This window comes from Bipolaris victoriae (assembly GCF_000527765.1).
Source record: "Bipolaris victoriae FI3 unplaced genomic scaffold scaffold_87, whole genome shotgun sequence".
Taxonomy (NCBI): domain Eukaryota; kingdom Fungi; phylum Ascomycota; class Dothideomycetes; order Pleosporales; family Pleosporaceae; genus Bipolaris; species Bipolaris victoriae.
The window spans coordinates 90,080-117,533 of NW_014575305.1; the positions used below are offsets into that span (position 1 = coordinate 90,080).

The following is a 27,454-nucleotide window of genomic DNA, read 5'->3' on the forward strand; positions in this document are numbered from 1 at the left end:
GGTGTGGGAAAATCCACTTGAGCGGCTAACCCATGACGTACCCACTGGGGAGGGCTTAGCGCCGTTGCGGCCGTGGGTTCGGAGGTGTTTCCACGAGCATCCAACACTTACTGTCGCATCACATGCGCATGTCGTGAAGACGTCTTGAACATACAAGGGTAGGCGGCGGAAAGTCGCATCTGTAATACCCAGGGCTTCGGCAGGACAGCCTGATAAACTCTTCCTCACTGCACATGGCAACCGATGTTGTAGTTGACGGCGAATCCGGAGCTTTACTCTAAAACGCAACGTATACAAACACGTCGCCCACTCCCAAACCGAGAACCTTCTATCGCTCTCACCATAGTCGCTGCTGCACATGGAAGGCATGACGGACGCAGAGCAGACAATCAACCTCAAGGTCCTTTCGCCTTCAGCCGAACTAGAGGGCGGCATTACCCTCGCGGGCCTCCCCGCTTCCATCACGGTCAAAGAGCTCCGCAGTCGCATACACGATGCTGTGCCCTCCAAGCCTGCTCCCGAGCGCATGCGCCTCATATACAGAGGCCGAGTGGTAGCCAATGATGCAGATACTCTGACTACCGTGTTTGGCGCCGACAATGTAGGTTGCTACTATGGCCAAGTAGGTGCTTGCTTGCTAATCAGAACCATAGATACGTGAGAACAAGGACCAAAGCCTTCACCTCGTCATACGAGAACTGCCCCCAACTGCATCTTCTCCTGTTCCGCAATCGTCTTCTGTCCCACCTCACCTCTTCCGCTCTGCAGTTCCAGATGGCCCAGCCGCGAGCCCTCTGCAGACGAATCCATTCCGGGCTATACCACAGACACGACCGGCTTCACAACCTCAGATGCCCCAGCCCCACCTCCCCCCTCATCGCCTTCCGGGACAAGTGAACCCCATTCCCATACCGTTACCCGCACAGCTCCATCAAACATTTGCTCAAGCAATGGCACAGCCAGGACAGCAGGATGATGAACATCCTTCAGATCGAACTGGCGAGCAACCAGATCAAGGCACACAGGTAGCGGGAGACAGGGCGCATACACCAATTCCTTCAGGAACATCGAATTCTCCTGGGAACGGCGACCAAGGGATCAGACGAGATGGCATTGCGCCTAATGGAGCACGATGGACAGTTACGACCTTTAACCCACTCAACATAGCTGCGCGACTCCCGCCGCCTGTCGTTACTTTCCCTGTCCCGCATGCACTAGCCTTCGGTCGTCCACCACTCTCTAGCGAGAATCAGCGGTTATTGCCTCGTGTTCACAGGATCTTCTTGGAGACAAAACGAGAGATTGATAACATTCGAACATTGTTGCAACTGCCGGGGGCCTCTGATGCACAGAGTGGAGGGCTCCTCACCTCAGATCTACCTTCCTCGTTGAGTATTCCTGCATGGCGAATCGAACGACTTCGTCAGCACCTGAACACAGTCAACCAAAATCTGGATGTTGTTGACCGGGCTCTGACGTTGCTTCCTACGGAGCCTGAAGTGACGGCACTCAGGCGCTCAGCTACTGAGTTAAGGGTTGATGCTGCGGAATTGAGTATTGTGCTCGATCGTCAAGAGGGCGAAACGGCCAGGTCTACTTCAGATACAGCACCAGGGGAGCCCATGATAGCTGCGGCAGCGTCAATTACATCACAGGCCCGAGCAGGAGATTCGGCACACACTGTACCGACAGATGCGCCTGCAGAGCTGTTCCTTTTGTCAAGTCCCCAGGGTCCGGTCGGAGTTCTCTTCGATCAGCAGGGCACATACACCACAGCCCCAATGGTGCCCACTCTACCATTCCAGACTTTCTCGAGTCAATTTGCACAGAACAGACAGCTCATTACTGGTCTTGGACAGCAAATGGCACATGGGACAAACCAGCTGCATAATCAGCTAGCTAACATGCAACCAACACCAACAGCTCAACCAATAGCTGTTGGACAGGCTCAAGGTCAGGACCAAGGTCAGAATCAAAATCAGAACCAGAATCAGAACCAAAATGATGATCAGAATGGGCTGCAGCCAGAAGAAAACGATCGGATGGCTAACATCGCCGGACATTTGTGGCTGATCTTCAAGCTCGCTGTCTTCGTCTACGTCTTCGCCGGAGGCGGTGGTATTTACAGGCCTGTAATGCTAGGTGCTGTTGCTGGCATCGTCTATTTGGCACAGATTGGTATGTTTGAGGATCAGATCAACTACGTACGCCGTCATTTTGAAGCTCTTCTTCCTGTTGGCGCTATGGCCGAACGCGCTGCGCAGCCCGTCAACCAGCGCCCACGAGGCAACATATCGCCCGAGGAAGCAGCAAGGCGAATATTACAACAAAGACAAGAACAAAGGTTCGCCTGGTTACGTGAAAGCTTGCGTGGAGTCGAGCGCGCTTTCACTCTCTTCGTTGCCAGTCTATTCCCCGGTGTAGGCGAGAGAATGGTCCACGCACAGGAAGAGAGAGAGAGACTGGAGAGGGTGGCAGCACAGGAAGAGAGGCAGAGGCAGGAAGAGGAAGCTAGGAAGCGAGAAGAAGACGCCCGAGCACAGCAGCAACAGCAGACCGACGAGAAAGCTAGTGAAGTCAGGGTTGAGATGAACAGTGAGGCTACTCCAAGTAGCAGTTCAAAGGGCAAGGAGAGGGCTGAGGAGCAATACGCTGAAGGTTCAGCATCAGCTTCGTGAGGTAGCGAGAGGTATACTTTCTTTCGTATATGTTTATAGGTTTTCGGGTTCCGCTCATCACATGGCACCTTTTTGTACACATTGCAAGACGAGCAGAGTCGATTAGTTATTAGCGGTATTCTATGACATGCTCTGCTAAGGAATTTCATCAAGTATCTATTAAGTACATACCGGAAGCTGAACATGACACGATGCACAAAATGAACCTTTCTGAATCCCTATTTCCCCTCCCATACACCCCCTCGTCCGTTCCATAAGTATTTAAGCAAAAAAAGCAAAAACGCTATTGATAGATCCCTGAGGGACCAAGAGCCCATTCAACACCCTGTGAGTATCGTACCACCAACCTGCTCGTCTGACAAATGACGACATCAGCAGTAAAGAAAGGGGTTCGTTACTGCACAGTACATGTCTCCTTTTTGGTACCGAGCTGCAAAAAAGCAAAATAGACGCGTGTGAGCAGCAACAAGGGTGCGGGAATCTAAGGTAGCATGTGCGTACGTTGAACCCTGGTTTGTCCAGCTGCACGCTTGCATATGGTGTTGGTACCGAGCTGGACGGCGGGTGTATCTACCACACAAACGAAAAGAGGGTGACGACAACTGGCGTGATGCGGAACGGCACGGCACGGGGAAGCTAACTGGGGCGCAGTCGAGCGACGTGAGTGAGCAAGGTGGCACAGTGTTAGGATGAGATAGTGTTGGAGAGAAGAGTATCATCTATTCATTCAAAGCATTATCATTACTGGCCAAGCGTGGAGACGACCCTGCAAGAAACGATAGCGACGACACAAACGTCCCCCCAAATAAAAAACGACAAAGAACAAAGGGATATCGAATGCGACCCTCGGGAAACATCCCTCGGTACAGATTTGAGAAGTAAAGAACAACTAGCCACCCAGGCAAGTGAAAAAAAGTGGAAAAGAAGGTTGAACTGTTTTCTTTGCGTTTTTTTGTTCACCAGCGACGACGCAGACCAGAGTCACCAGGGAACAAGATGCCATTGGGATGGTACTTGTAGCGCCACGACCGCCAGTTAGCACATGTCCTGTGCATCTCTGCGTATCCATCTTGGGCCTTGATTTCCGATTCGCGCTCGAGGAACTGGACGCCGAGACCGGCGGCAACGTGGAAGGGGATGTGGCAGTGCATGAGCCATGCACCAGGGTTGTCGGACTCGAAAGCAAGGACCAGGTAGCCTCCAGCGGGAAGATCAGCCGTGTCCCGGCGGATAGGGTTGTCCGTCTTCAGGGTCGAAATATCTCCGTTCCAGACTGCGTTCTCGACCTGTGCGAGGACGTAGAAGTCGTGGCCGTGGAGGTGGATGGGGTGAGGAAGTGGTGGGTTGGAGCTGTTTTGTTGAATGACCCAGTATTGCCACTGGAGCTTTTATTAATACCCAGTAAACAGCATTAGGTAGAACAGACGACTTACTTGGTGTTTCTCGTCGACCGCAAACACGTGGCGGTTGTTTCCGTAGGTAACATTGCCATCCAACACCGACTGCAAGGTAGGGACTTCAAGATCAACTCCCATGGGATTACCGTTGACGAGCCACTGTACTAAACCCTGATTCTGCGTCACATCGCTAGTCCAGTTAGGGTTGAAGCCCACGCTCAGCTGTTCAGGCATCTCCTGAGGAACAGTCGTCTTGGCATAGGGTACAACATTCTCATCGTAGCAGCCCGATGGAAGTGAACCAGTCGTATCTGGGTCTTCATTTGGAGCACCGGCATATCGGAAGATACTCCTGATATTTGCCGCATTGGCATTGGGACCATCGCATCTACCGCCAGTACCAACACGCAGCCAGTAGTTGCCCACAGCTTCAGTTGCATTGATGATAACTTCATACCGTTGACCTAGCGACGCTGTTAGTGAAACATTCATCAACAGTGGCTCTTCCGACCACATTCTCGTGGCCGGGGTGTCGTCACACAGCACGATGTTGTGCTAAACAAAAGGGGTTTGCATGTGGACACAACTTCGGTTCAACTTACCGACTGCAAGGACCAAGCTGTCCGTGTAGAAGGGTTCGATGGGCGTGAAATCGGCCGAAATGACCTGGAACTGATGCCCATCGAGGCCGACATGAAGGTAGTTGTTGATACCAACATTCATCAAACGCAGCAAGTGAGATTTTCCTGGAGTTAGGATTGTCTCGGCGTACTTGCCGCCAAAAGATGAGGTCATGGAGCCATTGACAAGGACATTGTCAGCAGTTGGTGGGCCATTTGCATGAACGGCTGCAGCGTTGACGGTGAAAGTGGTTGCGTGAAACCAGTCAGTCATTGGGAAAGCGCCAAGATCAATATCGTAGTTCGCCGTCGAGGGTCCTTTTATGATCAGAGGACCCACGATGCCGTCACCATACTGCACGGAGTAGTGCGAGTGATACCACTATGGCGGTTAGCCGTCTTTCGAAAACATGTCACACGCAGTATGTGATACTTACGGTAGTGCCGTATTGAGTTGCTTTGAATCTGTAGAGCTTGGAGTCACCGGGTGCGATTGGGCATTCAGTGATACCATTTACGCCATCTTGTTCATTTGTCCCGAGTTGCCTCAGACCGTGCCAGTGTATACCTGTGCCGTTGTTTTCAAGGCCATTGGTAACTGTGATCTCTAGAACATCTCCCCAGTTGGCGGTAATAGTCTATGATTCATTAGAAAGGAATTATTGGCATTTTAAAACAAGACTTACTGGTCCTGGGTATTGGCCATTGATCAAGAACATCGGCCTTTCAAAACCATCTGGAGCTCCAGTGGTATTGGTGATGGTTAGATGATACTTGACTGTCTTTCCAGTATCTGGCCATTCAACATCCATGTCAGTGTCGATGTTGAAGTCGTCAATCCAGCATCCTCTTGACTCTGGACCATGATTACAGGCAGTCTCATATCCTTGTCGTTTGGTGTGTCCACTGAAGAGACCAGTGTTCTTCCAAGGAACCTCTGGTGTTCTGGGGGCGAGGCTTTTATGAGGTACGGCAGATGAAGTGACAGTGGATAAAAGAAGCCCAAGGGCGGTAACCACCCTCGAAATTGAAGAGACCATGATGTAGTAATGAAAGCTCAAGAAGAAGACGTAATCGCAAAGGAAAGCTACCGGACCCTTCAAAAGTAGGGTCAACAAATGCAGCTCCGACCAAGATTCTGATGTACAAAGAAAAGTGAAGGCTGGCTGGCGTGCTAGAGAATGGGTGGTACAAGTAATATAAACTAAAGCATGGCAGACTGGCCCTGATTCATTAGTGGGTCGAGCAATAGCCCTAGACGGCACGGGTAACTAGTGTTGGAGTGTTCCCACCACTAGTAATTGACATGATACCTCCATATCAAAGTGTAGCCGCGGCTTGTGGCAGAATACCAAGATCGCCATCACGAAGGCGTGCGGCACATGAACGGTATGGATGCTGATTATGACCACTTGCCCGGAAAGGTGAGGACGAGAGACAGCTGCATATCAGCCCTAAGCAGAAGAACGGAGAATTTTAAGTGGTTGAGGAGGTGTTGAATGTCGGTATTGCTTGCGTTACACGACCGAATGCAGCCAGACATACCGATGCTGGCTCCAAACCTCGACCAGGGACGACAGACCAGACGGTCGGCGAAGCTGCAGGCATGGCTGAGCTGTGTACTTTGGGGAAGCCACTTCAGCAGGCTGTGGAGCGGCTGCAGGGGGTAGTGGTGCCCTGGCTATGCATGAAGCGGGGTCTCAGAGGACTAGTTTGACATGTCGATACAGGGCGTAGACGGTATACTATGGATAGCACGCGGACCAGGGCCCGGAACCGGGCTCTCCATGAAGTTGAGCACCGTCTCCGAGGCTTGGAAAGCTTGATAGTCGAGCAAGCGAGTAGAAGGATCTCGAGAAGGACAAGCGAGTCGCGACGATCTGTACTAATGTGATAAGCGCTAGTCCGCATTAGGCGGACGTCTCGGACTTCTGAGAGGGGTCCCGAACTTCTGCTCTGACGACAACATCACCATCTCATAACCCTGGCCTCTGAGAGTGCATCGCTGTCCGTATTAGGCCCAATCTGGCATTTTCACTCGCATGCAATCGCCTGATTGGAATTGTTTCCACTGTTTCCATGACGTTTCGTCCCAAACGAAGACTATTGATATGCATCAGAATGCACCGGCTGCCTTAGCTAGGTACAAGTGTGCAGCTGAATCGAGGCCTCGATTTTTCGGTACAGCTTGCAATGCTTACATCTTGCCACTTTGGAGCGCCTGAGTCGAAAGGCTGTGTGCTTTCCAGCGTGGCTTGGAGAGGAGTGTTAGCATCCGACAGCCTGCAGGCGACCGGAAAGATTTTGCTAACACAGAGTGTGGCAATCATAGACTCGAGTAGGCCTTGCGATACATACAAACTGGAGTAAAAGCGGAGAATCGCAGAGCTGTAAGACCCTTTGCGGCGCCACCTTACCGGTGAGGCTTCACGGGCGTTTGCTCACAGCATTACTCGCGCCATGCAGAACGACCTTGCAGAAAAGAAACGCTCAACAGCATTTCCTAAGATCTGATATTGCTGTACCGAAACGCCTTTGTGGGGATGGGCATGACAGCGAAGCGCGCCACAATATTGGAGAGACAATGTGTGTCTGCTTACTTGCAGCCTAGCAAAGCTCCATGCTCAGCTCGCCGTGGCTCATATCACTCCACCAGATGCAAGACACCAACTTGCGTCATGCTCACCGTGTTGTTGTCGAAGGCGGAGTAGGATCCAGACACACGCCAGTTGACGTAATAGTTAGCTCTAAGGTGTCTATTTCCGTTACACAGTCAGCGCTACACATCCAAAGAAGAAACTGAGCATCAGTAAAACATCTTGTCAAGTTCTCGGCTCTGGTCAGACTAGAGAAAAGTAACTAAACATCGCCGACCAACTGACGCCAGAATCAGAAAGAAACACCATTGTACAGTTAAGGCCCAGGCCGCTGCGGTCTAATGTCGCTACTGCAAAGTACCTGATCCCAGCATCGTGCTTATCTGCACCAATGCTCGACCCTGGTCGCCGTTGATTCAGAAAAAGCTCCGGGACTAAGATGTAGTCGCATGGCTGTGCATAATAGGTTGAGCCGATCAAGGGTCATCAACACGCTTGTTTGCTGATCAATTGCCGTTAGCCGTACAACCAAAGACACGGAAAAAGAGCCGCCCGAATGGACCGAGAAATTTCCTGATAGTTTCAACATTCTACCAGATCTACCAGGTGTAACGGATGAGCCAGAAGTATCATTGACGGCATTTGGTGATTGTTATGTTAGTAGTGGAAAAGAAGTTTACAATATCAGACCGGACTCACACGGTAGGAACACGGATTTCTCATCATCCGTATACCTTGTTGTATCGTCATACATGGTGATCATATCCTCTGCAAGTAATTCGCCCCAACATCCCCATAGTCAATGGTAAGCTATAGGTGAATAAACCCACATTGTTCCTGCATTGTGTACTACCTACGGGCTCTCCCGTACCGGCAATCACTCAACCAAGTAATCTTGCTTCCGAGATCTAAGGCAGGGTATCTCAACAAGCGAATATGTATGTATTGATGACGAAACCCCCATGTCTGGTCTCTGAGAGGGCCATGTCCATACAGCCTGAATGATCCTGCCCATGGTGGGGGATTAACGGCAAGGTATTACCTTAGACGAGTTGGAGAGAAGATATTAGTGGAGAGACGATCAAGATTGTTAGGTAGATCGAAGTACAAAGTCGTTTGGTGTTACGCTCATGTTGAGCAACAGCAGCTGTGTCACTATCCCCACTCATTGAAATCTCGTATATGCAACGGATGCGGATAACATGAATCGAGTGGCGGTACGCTGGCGACTCGAATGCATCGCAAGTAAGTGACCCCTTCTATCTTTGTAGTGGTCCCTTGCAGCCATCAAGACATGGTCTTCGCCACGTGCGCACACCCACCGTGCTTGACGCGCGGCTCGCATGGAAGCCCCATGGATTCTGTACATAGTCTGTAGATGTGGCGTATGTATCAGCACGTTTCATACATTGAACACGCGCCTCGTATAGGGAGTAAAAATAGTAAAACTTAATTCTCAGCGTAGGAGATCATGCTCCTAAGCCCTACGCTATGACAGATGGATGGCGTTGACTCGAGCACAGATGTATACTCGATTAGCCCCCACGCTACTGCTATGGCTAAATGTGAATGTCGCACGCATATATGCTATGGCCGCTTCAGTGCATGTGTTAACTTTAAGGGGTCAAACGACATCAGCCTGAATGTAGGCCAATCTATTTTCTGCTCCAGGGATGGAGTGACCAGACATAAGACGCACTGTAACTCAGCCTAGACATAACCAAGCTTTTCTCCACAAAAGGCCTGCCCGGATGTCTTGTCGATCGCTCAACAAACCTTCTCAGTACCAGAAGTAAAACCGAAGGAGGAGTCCACTTCCGCACTGTCCTTCAACCAAATATGCGCCATGACTGACAAAGCAACACCACAAACACATACTCGAGTGGTCTTGATACCCACAGTACCCCAATCTTCAGGTCAGATTACCAATTCTCAATGTATCACTTAAGATCCATCAGAATAAAACAAGGAGACCCAGCATAGTTTAGCGAGCGATAGTGAAAACATGGGGAAATACGTTGTATCCGGGACTAGACAGGAGACCGTAACTTCGCTCAAAGAGTTATCGACGTAGTATCGATTAGATAATGGAAAGTTTATAATGCTGACACATGTAAAGCAAGCACCGGCGTCGCATTTTTTACAATAACACCAACGAATATCCATATCATTTCTTGACAAGGCTGAAAAATACCAAGCCGTTGCGTAACGCATTATACCCAAACTCCACATATATCAACATGCTAACAATAACCCAGACCAGATCCAAAATCCTCTACATCACCATCTTAAACGCCGGATCCCGATCATCTCCTCGTCCTTCAAACTCAGCATACTTCCCACTCGCCTTATCGCGGTTAATCTTCCACACCCACGCCACGTTCGCTGCGACCCTATTGTTCACGTTAGCCGCATATCCAGCAAGCAAACAATGTAGATCCACATGTACACACTAGAAAAGAAAATGAAGAGGAGAACTTACAAAACCCAAGCCGCGCATAGCAATCCCAGCATAATGCTATGACTCTTATGAAAATGCGGCTTCTCATTCTTCTGATACGTAAAGCTCGCGACGAAACCACCCGCATTCGCAATCGCAAGCTGCAGCGCCGACGTAGTCGCACGCTTGTAGTGGCCAGCAGAATTATTGCTGTTCCAAGAGAGGATACACGGGACGGATGAAAACATGCCTGTAGCCATGAGAAACGTCATTCCGTACTGCACTTTCGGGTTTGTCGATTGGCTGATGACGCCGTAGCCGATGATGGCAATGGGGAGGGTACACAGCATGACTGGGCCGCGGAGGGCGAGGCGGTCGGAGAGAATGGCGACGAGGACGGTGAAGACGGAAGCGACGGCGTAAGGAATGACGGTCCAGAGCTGGGCTTTATTGGGGTCCTTGGCGAAGCCGTTGTTGATGATTGTGGGGAGGAAGAGGCCGAAGGAGTAGAGGCCTGAGAGGATGGAGAAGTAGGCCGTGGCTGTGAGCCAGACTTGGAGGTTGAAGACGCCGCGTTTGATTTCGGCCCAGTCGAAGCGTTCGTGCGAGGCGGATGCTTCACCGAGTCGGAACCGGGCGTGGGCTTTTTCGGAGGGAGTAAGGAAACCGGCTGATTCGATTGAGTTGGGGAGGAAGATGGCGGAGCATGCGCCGACGAAAACGGTTATCAAGCCCTCAACTATCAGGATCCATCTCCAGCCTTCGAGTCCGCCTGCTGGACCGATAGCGTTGAGGCCTCGAGCGAGGAGTCCGCCAAAAGCACCGGAGAGGGAGGCTGCAGTGTAGAAGATGCCTATCCGTAGAGCGAGCTCCTGTCGGCGATAAAAGTGTGAGAGATATAGCACCTAGCAAGGCATTAGCGAAGAACGGATTATTGAATCGCCAAAAGTCTTACCATTCCAGGCAGTAGGCCTCCTTCTGCGATTCCAAGCAGCGCGCGAACAGTAGCAAAAGACGCGAAATTCGTTACAAATCCCAAGCACATGGTCAAAATACCCCAGATGGCTGTGAGAAAGGGCAACCATATCTTTGGCGATACCTTTTTCAGCACCAAATTGGACGGGAGTTCACTGCCCAAGAGTCAGTCTTCCGGACTGTATCTGCCACACAGAAAGCTTACCTCGCAATGTATGTAGCGTAAAACACGCAAAGACCAATAGCATACTGGTGGTCCGTAAGGTGAAGATCCTTCTCCAATCCCAAAATCTTTGCATTGCCCACGTTTGTGCGATCAATAAACGAGCACAGGAAAAGCAGCGCAAGAACCGGGAGGATGCTAAGAAAACAACAAAAATTACGAGTCAGCCACGTAACCCTTCCAAACAAGGATTGAGATAAAGATATCGAGGGGAAAAAATGGGAGGAAAATACATACCGAGAATCCATCTTAAATAACAACCCACTCGTCGCCTTCGCATCCTCCATTAGCCCCTCTTCAAACCCCTCACTCCCACTCCGCTCAACCTTCTCATCCTGCATCTTATCCACGCTCATTGCACCAACGCAGTCAGCCACGGTCCAGTCCACACCGTCCTAATGCCCAACTCTTAAATAATCACGTCTATCCCGGAGGCCCCCAAAGAAAGAAAAAACGGGGGGGCGGGGGATGAGTGTGAGAAATAAACAAGCCGTCACACTGAAAGCAAAAAGCCTACAGCGTTATCAAGCAAGCAGCGTAAACATCCAAACCAGCCACCAGAGCAGCAGCCTCCCCCATCCTTTTATAACCCTCTCCAACCCCAGCTAACCCCCCCTTGCCAGCGCCTCCTCCCCAACCCCACGGGGCATTTCTCCACCGCAAGTCAGCACTGCACACCGTTGCACGGCTACACGGCGGCTCCACCACACACACCCTCCCCGCCTAGGCTTTCATTGGCCGCGTCACGACATCCACACCCCGACCTTGTGCGTTAGCGGGTAAAAAGAAGCAAGTCCGGTTGCCCGCCAACTGACGGTCCTTTTTTTGCGACCGAGAGTACATACACACACAAAGAGCTTTGACGGGGTACCTTTTTATCAATAGTAACTCTTGACGTGTGTATGTCGTAAGCGGTAAATACGGGGGTCTGAGCGTGTTTTTTTTGGGTTACTACTGCTACAAAAAGGGTGTGGAGTTTTGAAGGGGGGAGGGCGGGGATGTGCCGGTGTACTACTACCAAGCTTTTCTAGTTACAGGAGCTGGGCGAAACCAAGAGGGCGAAGCATTTTCGCTTGCGTGGTGCTTGTGTGTGCTTGGCTCCATTTCTGTTTGGTTGCGCCGCCGCCCCGCGTCAAAACTTTGGGGAACTTTGGGGTTTTTTGGGGGGGCTACGTGTGTTGAACCGGAATTTAAGAGGCTGGTTAGCTTTATCAAAACTGAGCAGGTAGATACGGTGACGCGCATACAATAGTGCAGAGTGTCTTTTTTTGGGGGGGAAGGGGCTTGATAAGTGACATACGCGCTGGATATGCATGCGTTGCGCGCTTCTAGACCCGTCCTGTCAAGCACCTGCACCTGCTAGATAAAGAAAAAAGGTGGAGACGGAGATATACCCGCTACACCGCACTATGTACAAAGAGCTACTACTGCAACATAAAGCAACAGAAACTGACACTAATACTACTCCATTGTCTTGAGATCACTTGCGACTTCAAACTTCGCATCCGTCTTCGCCTTGATATCCTCAACACTAACTCCCGGCGCCGTCTCCGTCAGCGTCAAGGTCCCCCTCTTCCTATTTACTTCAAAGACACACAGATCGGTAATGATAGTGCTCACGCACTTTGCTCCTGTAAGCGGCAATTTGCACTCCTGGACAATCTTGCTGGAGCCGTCCTTGGCAACGTGTTCAGTCGCGACGACGACTTTTGTAGCGTCGGGATTGCTGACGAGATCCATGGCGCCGCCCATGCCCTTGAAGACTTTACCCGGCACCATGTAGTTGGCCAGGTCGCCAGAGGCACTGACTTGTAGAGCTCCAAGGATAGACACGTCGACGTGGCCGCCGCGGATCATACCAAAGGATTCGGCGCTGTCAAAGGTTGAGGCGCCGGGGAGGAGAGTGACGGTTTCTTTGCCGGCGTTGACGATGTCTGCATCTACCTCTTCTTCTGTAGGATAGGGGCCCATACCTAAAATTCCATTTTCGGACTGCAGCCACACCTTGACGCCATCGGGTACGAATGATGCTGCGGCTGTGGGAATGCCGACGCCTAGGTTGACGTAGTATCCCTGCTTGAGCTCCTTTGCTGCGCGACGAGCGATACGATCGCGTCGTTCGGTGGCTTCGTTCTTTGATGAGGCGTCTTTTGAGGCAGCAGGTTTTCGGAGCTTCTTGATTTCAATGTTCTTGGGCGCGGTGGCTGGGACGATACGGTCGACGAAGATGCCAGGGAGATCGACGTCGTTGGCGTCAAAGGTGCCTATAGGGACAATCTCCTCGGCTTCGACGATTGTAAGGCGTGCGGCTTTGGCCATGATGGGTCCAAAAGCTTTGGTGGTGTATCTGCTCATGTGGTCAGTCAGGTTCAAGGCATTGGGATCCCTCAACTCCTACCTGAAAACACAGTTACCAGCTTCATCGGCCTTGTGCGCGCGGATAATGGCGACATCGCCTGTCAATGCAGTCTCCATGAGGAACTTCTTGCCATTGAATTCTCTAACCTCGCGCTTCTGTCCGTAGCCTACAGCTTTACCCTCCTTGTCAAACTTGGCTGGAATCTGGCCATCTTGCAGCAATGTATTTACCGCCGTAGGTGTGTAAAAGGCTGGGATGCCTGCACCACCAGCTCGTATCCTCTCTGCAAGCGTACCTTGCGGACAGAGCTCAATCTCAATGCCGCCGCTCAGATACTGCTTCTCAAGCGCCTTGTTGTTACCGAGGAAACTTATAATGAGCTTCTTGACTTGTCCGTTCTTTGTAAGATGTGCCAATCCTCCTACGTCTTCAATGCCAGCATTGTTTGAGACGGCTGTCAACGAATGTAATGACTCGGGCCCACGTTTTTTCATCGCTGCGATCAGAGTCTCTGCGACACCACACAACCCGAATCCTGCGCTCAGAACGGTGGACCCAGGCTGTACATCGGCAACTGCTTCGTCTGCATCTTTGAAGAGCTTCGATTTCGAGCGGTCAATTGTCGGCGCGCGCTCACTGATGCAGCGCAATTGACCTGTAAGCCGCCATCGTGGTGGCAGAGTTCGCGCAGCTCGCAATTGTGGAGGAACAGATCGCCGGGCGCATAGCCGTGAGGGAAGAGCTGTGAGCAGCCGGCAGGAAGCAGGCAGGGTATCCATTGTGAAGTAAATTACAGACGTATTAACAGCGTGAACAGCCTAGTTAAATCATTTGAGAAAGAGTTTCAACAAATGCCGACTCATCCAAGCGGGCGACGATTTCGCAGTCGAGCTCCGAACATGGGTCCTGGGGCGCGTGCGACAATGGCATTGCAACTCTAACGTCATGCATCTCTGGATCCGTCGGTGCCAGTTCAAGTGCCGAACGGCGAGCGACCTTGGAGCTTGGAGCGGGGCTTTGTCTGCCGCCTCGGTCGGATGAGGTTTAGGCGCGCTGCCGTCCTCCTGGCGAAGCCCGAGGTTCATCCACTCTCTGCGTCCACACACTAGGTCGCTCGCTAGTCACACGAGCAAGACCAGCCGTCCCGTAATGCGGAGAGTCGATACACATCTCTGCCGTGCCATCAGGGAAAGTTGAAGTCCGGAAGATTCATCCAGTCTGTCCATAGCGGGTTGGAGTCGTTCCACGGCAGATCGAGCAATGCTGTAGAGAATAGATCCGAGTTCGTAACAGTCTCATTGACCTCATTATAGGACATTGCAGAGAAATCTAACCTGTCCGGCCAGTAGCCGCCTACTGGATCGTGCTCCAAGGGCTGGTTGTTAGGGTTCGACATCTCATTGTGCATCATGTTCGAGGGCGAAAGGAGATCCGGTATGGCCATTGAGGTTGGTGCAGGCTCCTGAGGAGGTACGGGCGGTGGCATCTCAATGTCAGGCGCCTGCTTAACTAAAACGCGCAAAAATCTACCATACACGACTGATGCGCCGTTCCGGTGGATAGGTGTACTGCCAATGCGCTCCAGGACAGTTGCCGTATCCTCTATCAGGTGCCGCACGCTCGGAGCAAGGCTCTTTTTGTTGCCACTCCCCTCAGGCACCGGCGCGCTTAGAGCGAGCGCTATGCTGGCTGCAAAGCAAATCATCGTAACGGTGTTGTTGGGCATGGACTTGAGACGCGCCTCGCCTTGGATTGCTGCGCGCATGACATTGAGCGCCGAGGATAACGCAGACTTGCGAAACGAGCGCTTGACTTCTGGCGGCGCGCTCGGATGGTTCAGAAGCATTGAGTAGGTCGAGAGTCGTGTGTGCGTGACGAGTATCTCAACATAAGGGGGTAGGCTCTTGCTCTCTGGGTCACTTATAACTGAAGGCCATGCCTGAGACCAATTGTCGAAGAAGCCCTCAATGGACTTGTCGATTTCCTGCGCAACCTGGGAACCTACTTCGGCCGAGCCATAGTTGTCACATCGCGTGCGGACTTCGGCAAAAAGGTTGTCCAGATCGCGACGCAATACTGCCATGGATACCAGTGGACCGTCTTGGGCATCTGAGTGCTGGTGGTTATGCCATTTATCGCTGTACTGAATCAAGCAGGTCTTTGGTACACAATAGCTGCGGCCACGAGCGAGGCACACACCGCGCTCTAGCACAAACAGCGCAATCCATACCCTTTCTCTCCGACGAAGCAGTCGCTGACCCCATTCGGAAGTCGGGTCAACGTCCTCGAAACCATCCATGGCTAGTGCTTTTCTTGCGTCAAGACACTCTGCTTTGGGCATTTGCCTCGTGAGCTCCGGACCAAAGGATGTAGACGGAGTGATGACTTTGTCTAACATGAGATCCAAGGAAATGGACAATGCCGTAGCTAGATAGAGACTTGTGTCGTCGTCACTTGCATGCGACCCTGGGGGCATCCACGGTATGCTTACCATGAATGCCAAGACGATTTCAACAGATCTGTACTTTCGAACAATGACCTGTTCAGCTAGGAACCTGCGGTGAAGAAGTAGTCTTTTGGCCAAAGCAGACGTTTCTGGTAAGAAGACAGCGGTCACAGCCAGCAACGTCGTAAATAGAAAGGCTGAGCGGTTTCGGACAAAAGGTAGAGTATGCACCACTGGGTCTAGACCCCAGCGCGTGTGGGCTAGTCTTTTGTGGAAACTGCGTCTTGTCAGCTACTGAATGGAATTCTTCTGGCAGTACGTACTATTGGAGGAGCATCTCTGCTTCATCTTTGGTAACCAATCCTACGTCAATTGGATCCAACCCTGATCCTTGGTCCAAATGCGCCTTCATTGGTAAGAAGAAGTGATGAACATCGAGGAATGCACTTTGCTCGCTACCAGTAAACCTGCCTTCTGGGCTGGCGACACTTGTATTGTACGACTGTGGCGTGGTGGCAATTCTCAAGTCTGACGCGCGGGCTAGGAGCTGAAGCGGATTCTCTACATCTTCAACGGCAAGCTGATCATCGCTTGAAGTACAAGCAACTTCTTTTGCTGGCACGTAGGAGGATTCCGTTAGTACTGGTGGTGATTTTGCATCTTGACTAGGGCCATCGTCTCCCTGTGCTTCGTTCAAAAGCTGTTGCAAGTGCTGTAGCGTGCTTTGATTGGCAACTACGTCTGATTTTCTCTTCTTGATTGCTTCTTCTACTTGGTAGATTGCCTTCTCCAACCCGGATCGTTTGCTGGAACCTGTAAGCTTAGCTAGTCACACCAGAAAACAAAACTCACTTTTTCACACCCTTTTGCCTACCACTAATTACCGGTATATCAAGTCAGCGCATGTTTCGCAATGGATTTGTATGGAGACGTGACGTACATGTGGAACTCGGGTATAATGCACTCGACGCCTACGCTCGAGCATCTTTCACATACAGAAGCGCCTTCTTCGCGCCTGCATTTGATCTTGCTTTTGCGGCAGTTCAGACATGCCGCTTGCTTGACGTTCATGTCTTGTGTGGTCTCTTGGCGGGCTAAGTGTTAGGAGTTTTGGTTGAGGTGCGGCGCAGATGACAGCAACATGGTAGACGGCCAGCAATGTTGGTCAAGTTAGATGTCTGCAAAGGAACTAGCAGCGACTTGAATGTTGGAGGTACACTGCCGACGGTAGCTTCGGATAATCCGAGTGTGAGGGACATGCTAGCCCGAGACCGGCATTGCGCTAGCTGGACCCTGGCCTGTAACGTGGGAGGGACGAACGGCACAGGTGCAGGCTTCTAGGGCTGCATGTAGCGTGCATCATCTGCATGCACTTGCTCTGCCAAGTCGTCTACTATATAAGTGCAAGTTGCTATTTGTAATGAGAAACTTTGCATTTAAAAATGTATACCTGAGGTATCGGCGTTCCAGACCTCCAAATCTACAGCTACTAAAACAATACAAACGGCGGAGTCGGCTCCGACGAGGTCAAGTGAAAGGCGGCGGCATAAAAGTCAATCGAATCAAAGTACACGGACATACGAGCAATCTACACACGGTCACAGCTATAGCTTACTTTCGTTCTGCTTCAATCGTATAACGCCCTGTTCATGTCAGCACAGTTCACCATGACAGACGGGAGTAAGCCACTTACCTCTTGGACGCAGCTGGCGATGAGCGTGCCATCCTTGGTATACATTCTCTGGGAAACGAGACCACGGCCATCACCAGCCCAAGGGGTCTCCATCTCGGTGAAGATCCATTCGTCTGCGCGGAAGCTGCGAGGGTTGTGGAAGTAGATGGTATGGTCTAGACTAACCATCATGCCAATCTCGGGCTTTGCGTCTTTGCTCTTTGCCAGGTCCTCTGCTTTCCTCAGTTCACGTATGCGCTGCTTATCTGATTCATTGAGAGAGCTTTCGCGCTGGAGCTCGGCGTCATCCATCTCGAGCAGCTTCTTGAGCACGTCCTCGTCGATGCTCGACCTGGCCCTGCTCTTGCGCTGGTTTGAGTAGCGCAGGAGCTTGTGCGCACGTGCGACGGTGCCAATGAAGTAGCTATCGGACATGTATGCGATGGCGGAGAGATGGGCTTCATGACCGCCAGCGGGAGAGATTTTACCGCGAGCCTTGATCCATTGTCGGCATCTTTTGGTATGGGGCTTATCGGAGTCGTCTGCTAGATATGAGCCAGGGCAGGCTAGAGGATGGTATGCGAAATCACTTACCGTTTTCAATGGGCAACAGTTGCGTCTGAAAAGGACTTTGGCCATCGTTGGGCGTCCTTAAGTCGTCACTACCTTCCTTGGGCGCCGGGACGTCTGGCATGGGGTAGATGTGCTCGACCTTTTGGGCGCCTCCACTGTTCTGGCGAACAAAACTCATGGTCGTGGTGAAGATGACGTTGCCCCTTTGCCGGGCCTGCACTGTCCTGGTTGCGAACGACTTTCCCGAGCGCACCCTTTCTACATGGTATATGACGGGTATCTCTGAGTTACCGGCAAGGATGAAGTAGCAGTGCATCGAGTGCACAGTGAAGTCGGGGTCAACCGTCTTCTGGGCGGCGCTGAGTGTCTGGGCAATGGCAGCACCGCCAAAGATACCGCGCGCACCGGGGGGATGCCATAGAGGACGAGTGTTTGTGAAGATGTTGGGATCAATGTCGGCCAGCTGCGTCAGTTCGAGGACGTTCTCAATGGCCGACTGCGAATGGTCGGCGGGCGGGGGGCGGATGAGGGTGGCCATGGTGGTGGCTGGTAGTTTTTTCTGTTTGGGAATTATGTTGTGTTCTGTGAAAAGGAGGTCAGTGTAGCAGGATCAGATGCAAAGCAGCAGCAGCCAGCGGCTGTTTGAGACTTTGGGCGTCGTCATTTCCGGCGCACGTCAAAGCAGCGCAGACGCGCATGAGCCGAGGCACAAGGACCGTCGGCCATGTGGGCACTTGTCGCGCCGACCACGTGACTGGCCGCTGACTAACCCAGATGGCGCCAAGGCGAGGAGCAGGCCGGCTCTGGGGTAGAAACGTCATACTGGGCTTGCCGGGCCCTGCGCAGATGCGTACCTGACTTGGTGTCAGAAGACTACCCACTCTTACATACCTACATGGTCAATGTTTCATCTGTCACCTGCTGTCCGTCCTCGACGCGCGCCCGCCTCTGCATGCCTGGTGCATTGTTCGTACTCGTTCCTCTAGGCGCCTTGTATCTGCATCTTCCCTGCGCCTGCGCCTGTGCTTGTGCCTGTGGAATGTTGCGGCCCGCCGCTGCATAGCCTATCTGTACATACACCACCATCCCATCCCGCTTCACCTGCCTTGCCTCCATCCTCGTGCCACACCTCCGCCGCCCACAACACCATGGCCGCAACCAACCCCGAGCTGCAGGCCAAGCTGCAGGAGCTGGACCACGAGCTTGAGGAGGGCGACATTACACAAAAAGGGTCCGTACCGCTGCACAATCACCGCCGTCCGCCTCATTGCGTGCGCTAATCAGTCGCATAGCTATGAAAAACGCCGCACCGTGCTGCTGTCGCAGTACCTAGGACCCGACTTCGCTGCCCAGTTGCAGGCCGACCTGAACCAGCAAAACCCATCACAGCCAGCCAGCGAGGGCTCTCGCTCCCGCACCGCATCCTTTGCTACTCCGTCCGGTCCGAGCCCATCACAGCGACCACAACCCCCGCATATCCAGCTCCCCCGCCCAGACTCATACCATGACGCTTCCGCACAGGGCCAATTGGGCGCACCTATGCCATATGCGAACGCCTCCGCCGCCGCCTCCGGGGGCTCGCAGTACATGGCCTACCCACCCAGCCAGGTCGGCCGTTTTCAAGAGAAGCAGCTGGGCCTGCGCACAAATTCGCTCCAGCGCAATTCCTCACAGCTGTCGCAAGGGAGCGAGACGTTCATTCCACGGCCTCAAACGCCTGAATACAACCACTCGCGTGAGCCCACCATGATGGGCAACTACGCCTTCAATCCAGACAACCAGCAAAGCTTTGATGGCCAATTTGGTTCTCCGGGAGAGGCCAGTCGAAGAAGCACTATGCTCGAGGTGAACCAGGGCTATTTTTCTGATTTTACAGGCCAGCAGATGCAAGACCATCGCGACTCGTATGGGGGACCCAACCGCTACTCGTCGGGAGATGCCTTTTCTCCTACCGCCGCGATCCCACCCCCCATGATGAACCCCAACGATCTCCCCTTGGGCGCTGCCGAAACCATGATGCCGCTAGAGCCACGCGATCTGCCCTTTGACGTCTACGATCCTCACAACCCCAATATCAAAATGTCAAAGTTTGACAACATTGGCGCTGTCCTGCGCCACCGCAGTCGCACACAGCCAAGGACAACTGCCTTCTGGGTCCTTGACGCAAAAGGCAAAGAGACGGCGTCCATCACCTGGGAAAAGGTGGCTAGTCGCGCGGAAAAGGTGGCCAAAGTGATTCGGGACAAGAGCAATCTTTATCGAGGCGACCGTGTGGCATTAGTGTACAGGGATACAGAAATCATTGATTTTGTTGTGGCGTTGATGGGCTGCTTCATTGCGGGCGTTGTAGCGGTACCCATCAATAGCGTCGACGACTACCAGAAACTCATTCTTCTCCTAACGACAACTCAAGCTCATCTCGCACTGACCACAGACAACAATCTCAAGGCCTTTCATCGTGACATTAGTCAGAACCGTTTGAAATGGCCGAGTGGGGTAGAGTGGTGGAAGACGAACGAGTTTGGCAGTTACCACCCTAAGAAACATGACGATACTCCAGCTTTGCAAGTACCAGAGGTTGCCTACATTGAGTTCTCGCGCGCACCTACTGGTGACCTTCGCGGTGTGGTGCTTAGTCACCGGACTATTATGCATCAAATGGCTTGCATCAGTGCCATGATTAGCACGATACCTACCGACACCCAAAGCCAAGATACATTCAGCACTAGCCTACGGGATGCAGACGGAAAGTTCGTTGCTCCAGCACCGTCCAGAAACCCCACGGAAGTGATCCTTACATACCTTGACCCGCGCGAGAGCGCTGGTCTCATTCTTAGTGTCTTGTTTGCAGTCTATGGCGGCCACACTACCGTATGGCTCGAGACCGCGACCATGGAAACCCCAGGTCTATATGCATATCTCATCACCAAATACAAGGCCAACATACTGCTAGCGGATTACCCGGGACTCAAGCGCGCCGCATACAACTACCAACAAGACCCAATGGCTACAAGAAACTTTAAGAAAAACACAGAACCCCGCTTTGCCCCCGTGAAGATCTGTCTGATTGACACGCTTACTGTGGACTGTGAATTTCATGAGATTCTCGGAGACCGTTATTTCAAGCCTCTGCGAAACACCAGAGGGCGAGAGCTGATTGCGCCAATGCTCTGTTTGCCAGAACATGGTGGAATGATAATATCTGTACGCGACTGGCTGGGAGGAGAGGAGCGCATGGGATGCCCATTAAGCATAGCAGTAGAAGAGTCAGATGATGACGAAGATGACGCAGAGGATAAGTATGCAGCGGCCAATGGCTACTCCAGTCTTATTGGTGGTGGCACCAAAAAGAACAAAAAGGAGAAGGAGAAGAAAGGCCCGACAGAGCTTACAGAAATCTTGCTGGACAAGGAAGCTCTAAAAATGAATGAAGTCATTGTTCTGGCTATTGGAGAAGAGGCAAGCAAGCGTGCAAACGAGGCTGGTACCATGCGAGTCGGTGCCTTTGGATACCCTATACCGGATGCGACACTAGCCATTGTAGACCCCGAGACAAGTCTTCTATGTTCACCATACTCAATAGGCGAGATTTGGGTAGACTCACCTTCGCTATCTGGTGGCTTCTGGCAATTGCAGAAGCATACAGAGACCATTTTCCATGCCAGGCCATACCGTTTCGTTGAGGGTAGCCCCACGCCACAGTTACTTGAACTCGAATTTCTGCGTACTGGACTCCTCGGCTTTGTTGTGGAGGGGAAAATATTCGTCCTCGGACTGTACGAAGATCGCATAAGACAGCGTGTTGAATGGGTAGAAAATGGTCAACTTGAAGCCGAGCATCGATACTTTTTCGTGCAGCACCTGGTCATAAGCATCATGAAAGCCGTGCCAAAGATCTACGACTGGTAAGTGAGCTTCCAGTAACGCAATAACTGTCTAACGTATCATAGCTCATCGTTTGATTCTTACGTAAATGGTGAATACCTGCCAATCATTCTCATTGAGACGCAGGCTGCATCTACTGCGCCCACGAATCCAGGCGGACCACCACAACAATTGGATATACCCTTTTTGGATTCACTATCTGAGAGGTGTATGGAGGTTCTTTACCAGGAACATCATTTACGAGTATACTGTGTGATGATTACAGCACCCAACACACTTCCACGAGTCATCAAGAACGGACGGCGAGAGATTGGCAATATGCTTTGTAGACGAGAGTTTGACAATGGCTCTCTGCCCTGTGTGCACGTAAAGTTTGGCGTTGAGCGATCAGTGCAGAATATTGCGCTCGGTGACGACCCCGCTGGCGGTATGTGGTCATTCGAGGCATCGATGGCACGTCAGCAATTCTTGATGCTCCAAGACAAGCAATACTCGGGTGTCGATCATCGCGAAGTCGTCATCGACGATAGAACATCAACTCCACTCAATCAATTCTCGAATATTCACGACCTGATGCAATGGCGTGTATCTCGGCAGGCCGAGGAACTTGCCTACTGCACAGTCGACGGTCGAGGAAAAGAGGGCAAAGGCGTCAACTGGAAGAAGTTTGATCAAAAGGTTGCGGGCGTAGCAATGTACCTGAAGAACAAGGTCAAGGTCCAGGCCGGTGACCATCTCCTTCTGATGTACACGCATTCAGAAGAATTCGTTTATGCCGTTCATGCATGTTTTGTGCTTGGAGCTGTTTGCATACCAATGGCGCCAATTGATCAAAACCGGTTGAATGAGGATGCGCCGGCTTTGCTGCATATCCTTGCAGACTTCAAGGTCAAAGCCATTCTTGTCAACGCTGACGTTGACCATCTGATGAAGATCAAGCAAGTATCGCAGCACATCAAACAATCGGCCGCTATCCTCAAGATCAGTGTGCCAAACACATACAGCACAACAAAACCGCCAAAGCAATCTAGTGGCTGCCGCGACCTCAAGCTCACAATTCGACCGGCATGGGTTCAGGCAGGCTTCCCAGTGTTGGTCTGGACGTACTGGACGCCCGACCAACGTCGTATCGCAGTCCAGCTGGGCCACAGCCAAATCATGGCACTGTGCAAGGTCCAAAAGGAGACATGCCAAATGACAAGTACACGGCCGGTCCTTGGTTGTGTCCGAAGCACGATAGGACTTGGTTTTCTTCACACCTGTCTCATGGGAATATTCCTTGCCGCACCCACATACCTAGTCTCACCTGTAGACTTTGCACAAAACCCGAATATTCTGTTCCAAACACTTTCGCGGTACAAGATCAAGGATGCATATGCAACGAGTCAAATGTTGGACCACGCCATTGCACGCGGGGCTGGCAAGAGCATGGCTCTACACGAGCTGAAGAATCTCATGATTGCGACTGACGGAAGACCACGCGTTGACGTTTGTAAGTGAACGTTTGTATGAGAGGACTTTCATGATTGCTAACTAGATGCAGATGAAAGAGTGCGTGTGCACTTTGCGCCAGCCAACTTAGACCGAACCGCAATCAACACTGTCTATTCGCATGTGTTGAATCCAATGGTTGCATCACGATCGTACATGTGCATTGAGCCAGTCGAGCTCCATCTCGATGTTCATGCTCTGCGACGTGGCCTTGTCATGCCCGTTGACCCCGACACAGAGCCCAACTCTTTGCTCGTCCAAGACTCGGGCATGGTGCCAGTGAGTACACAAATATCCATTGTCAACCCAGAGACAAACCAGCTGTGCTTGAACGGCGAGTACGGCGAGATCTGGGTGCAGTCCGAGGCGAACGCTTATAGCTTCTACATGTCGAAAGAGCGCTTGGATGCAGAGCGCTTCAACGGTAGAACGATTGACGGAGATCCAAATGTGCGATATGTTCGTACAGGCGATTTGGGATTTTTGCACAGCGTGACACGGCCCATTGGGCCTAACGGTGCGCCTGTTGATATGCAGGTGCTTTTCGTTCTTGGAAGCATAGGCGACACGTTTGAAGTCAATGGATTGAATCATTTCTCTATGGACATTGAGCAGTCTGTCGAACGTTGTCACCGGAACATTGTCCCTGGAGGCTGGTACGTTTCTTTAGTTCGTTATTACCTGGTAAATATTCACTAACACTTCACAGTGCTGTTTTCCAAGCAGGTGGGCTTGTTGTTGTCGTTGTGGAAATCTTCCGACGCAACTTTCTCGCCAGCATGGTGCCGGTGATTGTCAATGCAATTTTGAACGAGCATCAGCTGGTTATTGACATTGTCTCGTTCGTGCAAAAGGGCGACTTCCACCGGTCTCGTCTGGGCGAGAAGCAACGCGGAAAGATTCTCGCAGGATGGGTCACGCGGAAGATGCGCACAATAGCCCAGTACAGCATACGGGATCCTAATGGACAGGATTCTCAGATGATGATCACGGAAGAGCCTGGTCCACGGGCTAGCATGAGTGGAAGTATGCTTGGGCGAATGGGCGGCCCGGCAAGTATCAAGGCCGGGTCGACAAGAGCCCCGAGTCTCATGGGCATGACGGCGAGTATGAACAATCTATCTCTTGCACATCAGCAGCAACAATACCAACAGCCCGGTATGTACGCCCAACAGCAAGGCATGCACCCCCAGCAACAACACCAATTTAGCATGTCCAACACGCCACCACAAGGTCCACCACAAGGCGTAGAACTGCATGATCCCAGTGACCGTACGCCAACAGACAACCGGCACTCTTTCCTTGCCGACCCGCGCATGCAAAACCAAGGCCAAATGAACGAGATGGGCGCCTACGAACCCATGAACTATCAAAACGCATATCATCCGCATCAACAACAATACGAATCTGAAGACGGGGGCAGCGGACTCAGCGGCCCCGTGCCAAATGTGCTGCGGCCGGGTCCTTCATCCGGGTCCGTAGACGACCACGACCAAGCTAACAACAACAACAATATGTGGAACAACCGCGAGTACTATGGCGACACCCCGTCATATGCAGGAGGATATCATGAAGACGGCAATATTCATGAGCAACTACAACACAACGAGTACGCGAGTAATGCGTCATATGGCGGAAATCAAGGCCAAGCCCCAGGTGCAGGCGGAGGGGGCGGCGGTGGTGGTCTCCGAGTAGCAAATCGTGATAGCACTGACAGCGAGGGCGCAGATGACGACGCTTGGAGACGCGATGCCCTTGCTCAGATCAATTTTGCGGGCGGCGCTGCTGCTACTTCCGCTGGAACACCAGCTGGTGGAGCTTCTTCTTCACAGCCGGGCCATGCGCAGTAGACGACACTTGTTTTAATTTCGTATATAGAGACCGGTGTATAACGCAGGTTTCAAATTAGAAGAACATACCCATATCAGCTGTTGTTTAAAAAAATGTTTTATTTTGGGTTTCTTCTTGTGGGTGATTGGATCGGGAGATTTCAAATGTACATCTCGCTATTCATAGGTGATGTTTCATAATGTAGGGGGGAAGGAAAGGCTTGGAGGACATTCTTGTGATATTGGACTAGGAGTGTGCCATGAATCAAGGTCTTGAGCAACGAGAGAAAGCGGTGAAGGGCGGGGGGGAAATAGGTGGTGTGCACGTAGCTAGGCGTATAGCCAAAAAAAAGCCAAGGAATGATGACACGGGACGGCACACAAACACCTTGGTGGATACGAAACATGACAACGCCCCTCAGTCAGCAGAGTGTGGTTCGAAAGCGTACATACATACGGACGTATGTAGTCATGTTATCCCATTGCCACTGCATCCTTCTCTCATGACACTAACGTGACCGGACGAGATAGGTTGTCTCTGCCGCAACCAATATCTACGCATCTCATGATAGTTTAAGCGCCAAGTCAATTGTGCAGTTCCTACGTTTCAGCCGCGAACCAGGCGAACGGGATAAGGGAGGGAGAACCCGTCTTGAATTAATATTTCTTCCTAGGCAATAAGATCTAGAATCTTCGGAAGAAGGTCGCCCAACGGTCGGCGGCAAGGATCTAGTAGTATGAGGCGAACGAGGGATTTGCAAACAAGATTGAAGAAAGAGGCGGAGAAGGAGAAAAAAAATATTGAAAGCACATATGGGGTTTACCAAGACGGGATGTATATTAGTATCAATCTTGTTTTGTTGGTTAGTTGCTTGTGATTTTGACAATTGGCTTGGCAATCTACACACGACAGCATAACAAGCTGAAGGGCAAAAAAGCTTGATGGGTGTCTGTATACGGTGTAGAGATTGCAAACGTGTTTCATGTAGGGAAGGTTCCTCCAGGCGGTTGGATGCCAAGAACGGAGATTGGTGGAGCTGAAGTTAGTGGTTTCATGTGGAAAACAGGCCCGGGGAGAGTCGGTGGGCTTTTTTAGGTTCTTTCCTTGCAGAAATCAGTTAGCGAAGGGCGAGAGCGGGCCAGATTTTTGGGTCGGTCGGTTCAGCGACTGACTGGGACTCCAACGGGTGTCACTGCGGATACGTATCATTTGATCGTGGGGACCTGAGAGGGCTGTGTGGCTTGGAGTTTTCTCGGCAAGCTCATACGCTCGGTCCCAGACCGAGTGATTGTCCAGATCGTGGTCTCGCATCGGGGGATCAATGCTGGCACAGGCGTATGTACAGTGAATTGGAGCTTCGTTTTGTGCGCTATGGAGTGGGGTGGAGGGAGATGGCGGTGACAATGACGATGGTGGTGATGTCGCAGCTGACAAGGATTCTGCCGTAATTGTAAGATATTAAAGCCGGCATGTGGACAATGCTTACGTCGTGTACACAAGAGCATACGCTACAATAAGCGTTGTGTTAGATTCGGAGTGAGGATGCCGTTGGGCGTGGAAGCGTGTCGCTGTCAATGTGTTACACCAAACGATAGCGCATGGCGGAGGAAGCGCCACACTCTAAAACCATGCATTGAAGAGCCCAGAAGTGAGCGGGTCCCGAGGTTTGGCGGAAATGACATGGGTGGAACCGCAATGTGAAGGATTCGACGACTATACCGATTTTTCCAGTCACTGCGTCGAATTTTGGCCAACGTCGACGAGCTGAAGCGTGGCTTGTGAAGGATTACCAGAAGCGTTATGCCGCCTGGCAGGGTACACGCTATTGTTTGACAGCGGGTGGGGTCCAAGCAGGCGGCGCATGAACAAATGTTTCAACGTTATCGTGAAGTGAGCCGAGTCACGGCAGAAGGAGAGCGACACTCCGGCGCTGGTGTTTTGAAACTGGCTCACGCCGAAGCAGCACCACGGTCAAGCGATGCAGTTGAGGCAAGCGTCGCAGGCGAGATGCAATGGCAGCATGGATGCAGCCAGACGGGCAGAGGAGCGGACAGTCAGCAATACAGGACTTGTGTTTGCTTTGTTTTGTTTGGGGTATGGGTGTGGGTGTGCGAGGATGAGCTAGATTGTAGCTAGGATGGAGGTAATCTTGTAGGTTTATTGCCTAGAAGACTTGGTATTCCGAGGTTGAGTGGCAGAAGCAAATAGGTCGGACCCGATTGCCGGGTAAACAAGGGCTGGGAAGAGGAGGGCACCGAGGGACAATTT

General features: G+C 51.8%; 8 protein-coding genes across 8 annotated transcripts; 3 read left to right on the forward strand and 5 right to left on the reverse strand.

The window, feature by feature from the left end:
* Nucleotides 1-358: 358 nt before the first annotated feature.
* Nucleotides 359-2,678, forward strand: COCVIDRAFT_29385 (hypothetical protein; the record flags this gene model as incomplete). The annotated part of the gene is made up of 2 exons (XM_014697952.1): nucleotides 359-601; nucleotides 654-2,678. 2 exons carry the CDS (start codon nucleotides 359-361, stop codon nucleotides 2,676-2,678), a joined length of 2,268 nt encoding a protein of 755 aa, XP_014553438.1.
* Nucleotides 2,679-3,634: 956 nt separating this feature from the next.
* On the reverse strand, nucleotides 3,635-5,735 carry COCVIDRAFT_107663 (multicopper oxidase; the record flags this gene model as incomplete). Its single annotated transcript, XM_014697953.1, has 5 exons — nucleotides 3,635-4,057; nucleotides 4,112-4,539; nucleotides 4,678-5,077; nucleotides 5,133-5,333; nucleotides 5,382-5,735. The coding sequence occupies 5 exons, from the start codon at nucleotides 5,733-5,735 to the stop codon at nucleotides 3,635-3,637; spliced, it is 1,806 nt and encodes a 601-aa protein (XP_014553439.1).
* A 3,832-nt stretch (nucleotides 5,736-9,567) lies between these two features.
* On the reverse strand, nucleotides 9,568-11,286 carry COCVIDRAFT_18709 (hypothetical protein; the record flags this gene model as incomplete). The annotated part of the gene is made up of 5 exons (XM_014697921.1): nucleotides 9,568-9,685; nucleotides 9,775-10,637; nucleotides 10,688-10,862; nucleotides 10,913-11,068; nucleotides 11,168-11,286. 5 exons carry the CDS (start codon nucleotides 11,284-11,286, stop codon nucleotides 9,568-9,570), a joined length of 1,431 nt encoding a protein of 476 aa, XP_014553407.1.
* Nucleotides 11,287-12,391: 1,105 nt separating this feature from the next.
* On the reverse strand, nucleotides 12,392-14,068 carry COCVIDRAFT_107709 (hypothetical protein; the record flags this gene model as incomplete). Its single annotated transcript, XM_014697954.1, has 2 exons — nucleotides 12,392-13,280; nucleotides 13,329-14,068. 2 exons carry the CDS (start codon nucleotides 14,066-14,068, stop codon nucleotides 12,392-12,394), a joined length of 1,629 nt encoding a protein of 542 aa, XP_014553440.1.
* A 404-nt stretch (nucleotides 14,069-14,472) lies between these two features.
* On the reverse strand, nucleotides 14,473-16,806 carry COCVIDRAFT_40573 (hypothetical protein; the record flags this gene model as incomplete). The annotated part of the gene is made up of 4 exons (XM_014697955.1): nucleotides 14,473-16,012; nucleotides 16,059-16,541; nucleotides 16,588-16,611; nucleotides 16,676-16,806. 4 exons carry the CDS (start codon nucleotides 16,804-16,806, stop codon nucleotides 14,473-14,475), a joined length of 2,178 nt encoding a protein of 725 aa, XP_014553441.1.
* A 556-nt stretch (nucleotides 16,807-17,362) lies between these two features.
* COCVIDRAFT_107749 (hypothetical protein) lies at nucleotides 17,363-18,518 on the reverse strand (the record flags this gene model as incomplete). Its single annotated transcript, XM_014697956.1, has 2 exons — nucleotides 17,363-17,952; nucleotides 18,002-18,518. The coding sequence occupies 2 exons, from the start codon at nucleotides 18,516-18,518 to the stop codon at nucleotides 17,363-17,365; spliced, it is 1,107 nt and encodes a 368-aa protein (XP_014553442.1).
* A 1,298-nt stretch (nucleotides 18,519-19,816) lies between these two features.
* On the forward strand, nucleotides 19,817-25,206 carry COCVIDRAFT_107690 (hypothetical protein; the record flags this gene model as incomplete). The annotated part of the gene is made up of 4 exons (XM_014697957.1): nucleotides 19,817-21,885; nucleotides 21,931-23,357; nucleotides 23,409-24,012; nucleotides 24,066-25,206. The coding sequence occupies 4 exons, from the start codon at nucleotides 19,817-19,819 to the stop codon at nucleotides 25,204-25,206; spliced, it is 5,241 nt and encodes a 1,746-aa protein (XP_014553443.1).
* Nucleotides 25,207-27,055: 1,849 nt separating this feature from the next.
* On the forward strand, nucleotides 27,056-27,322 carry COCVIDRAFT_40576 (hypothetical protein; the record flags this gene model as incomplete). Its single annotated transcript, XM_014697958.1, has 1 exon — nucleotides 27,056-27,322. One exon carries the CDS (start codon nucleotides 27,056-27,058, stop codon nucleotides 27,320-27,322), a length of 267 nt encoding a protein of 88 aa, XP_014553444.1.
* Nucleotides 27,323-27,454: the final 132 nt, after the last annotated feature.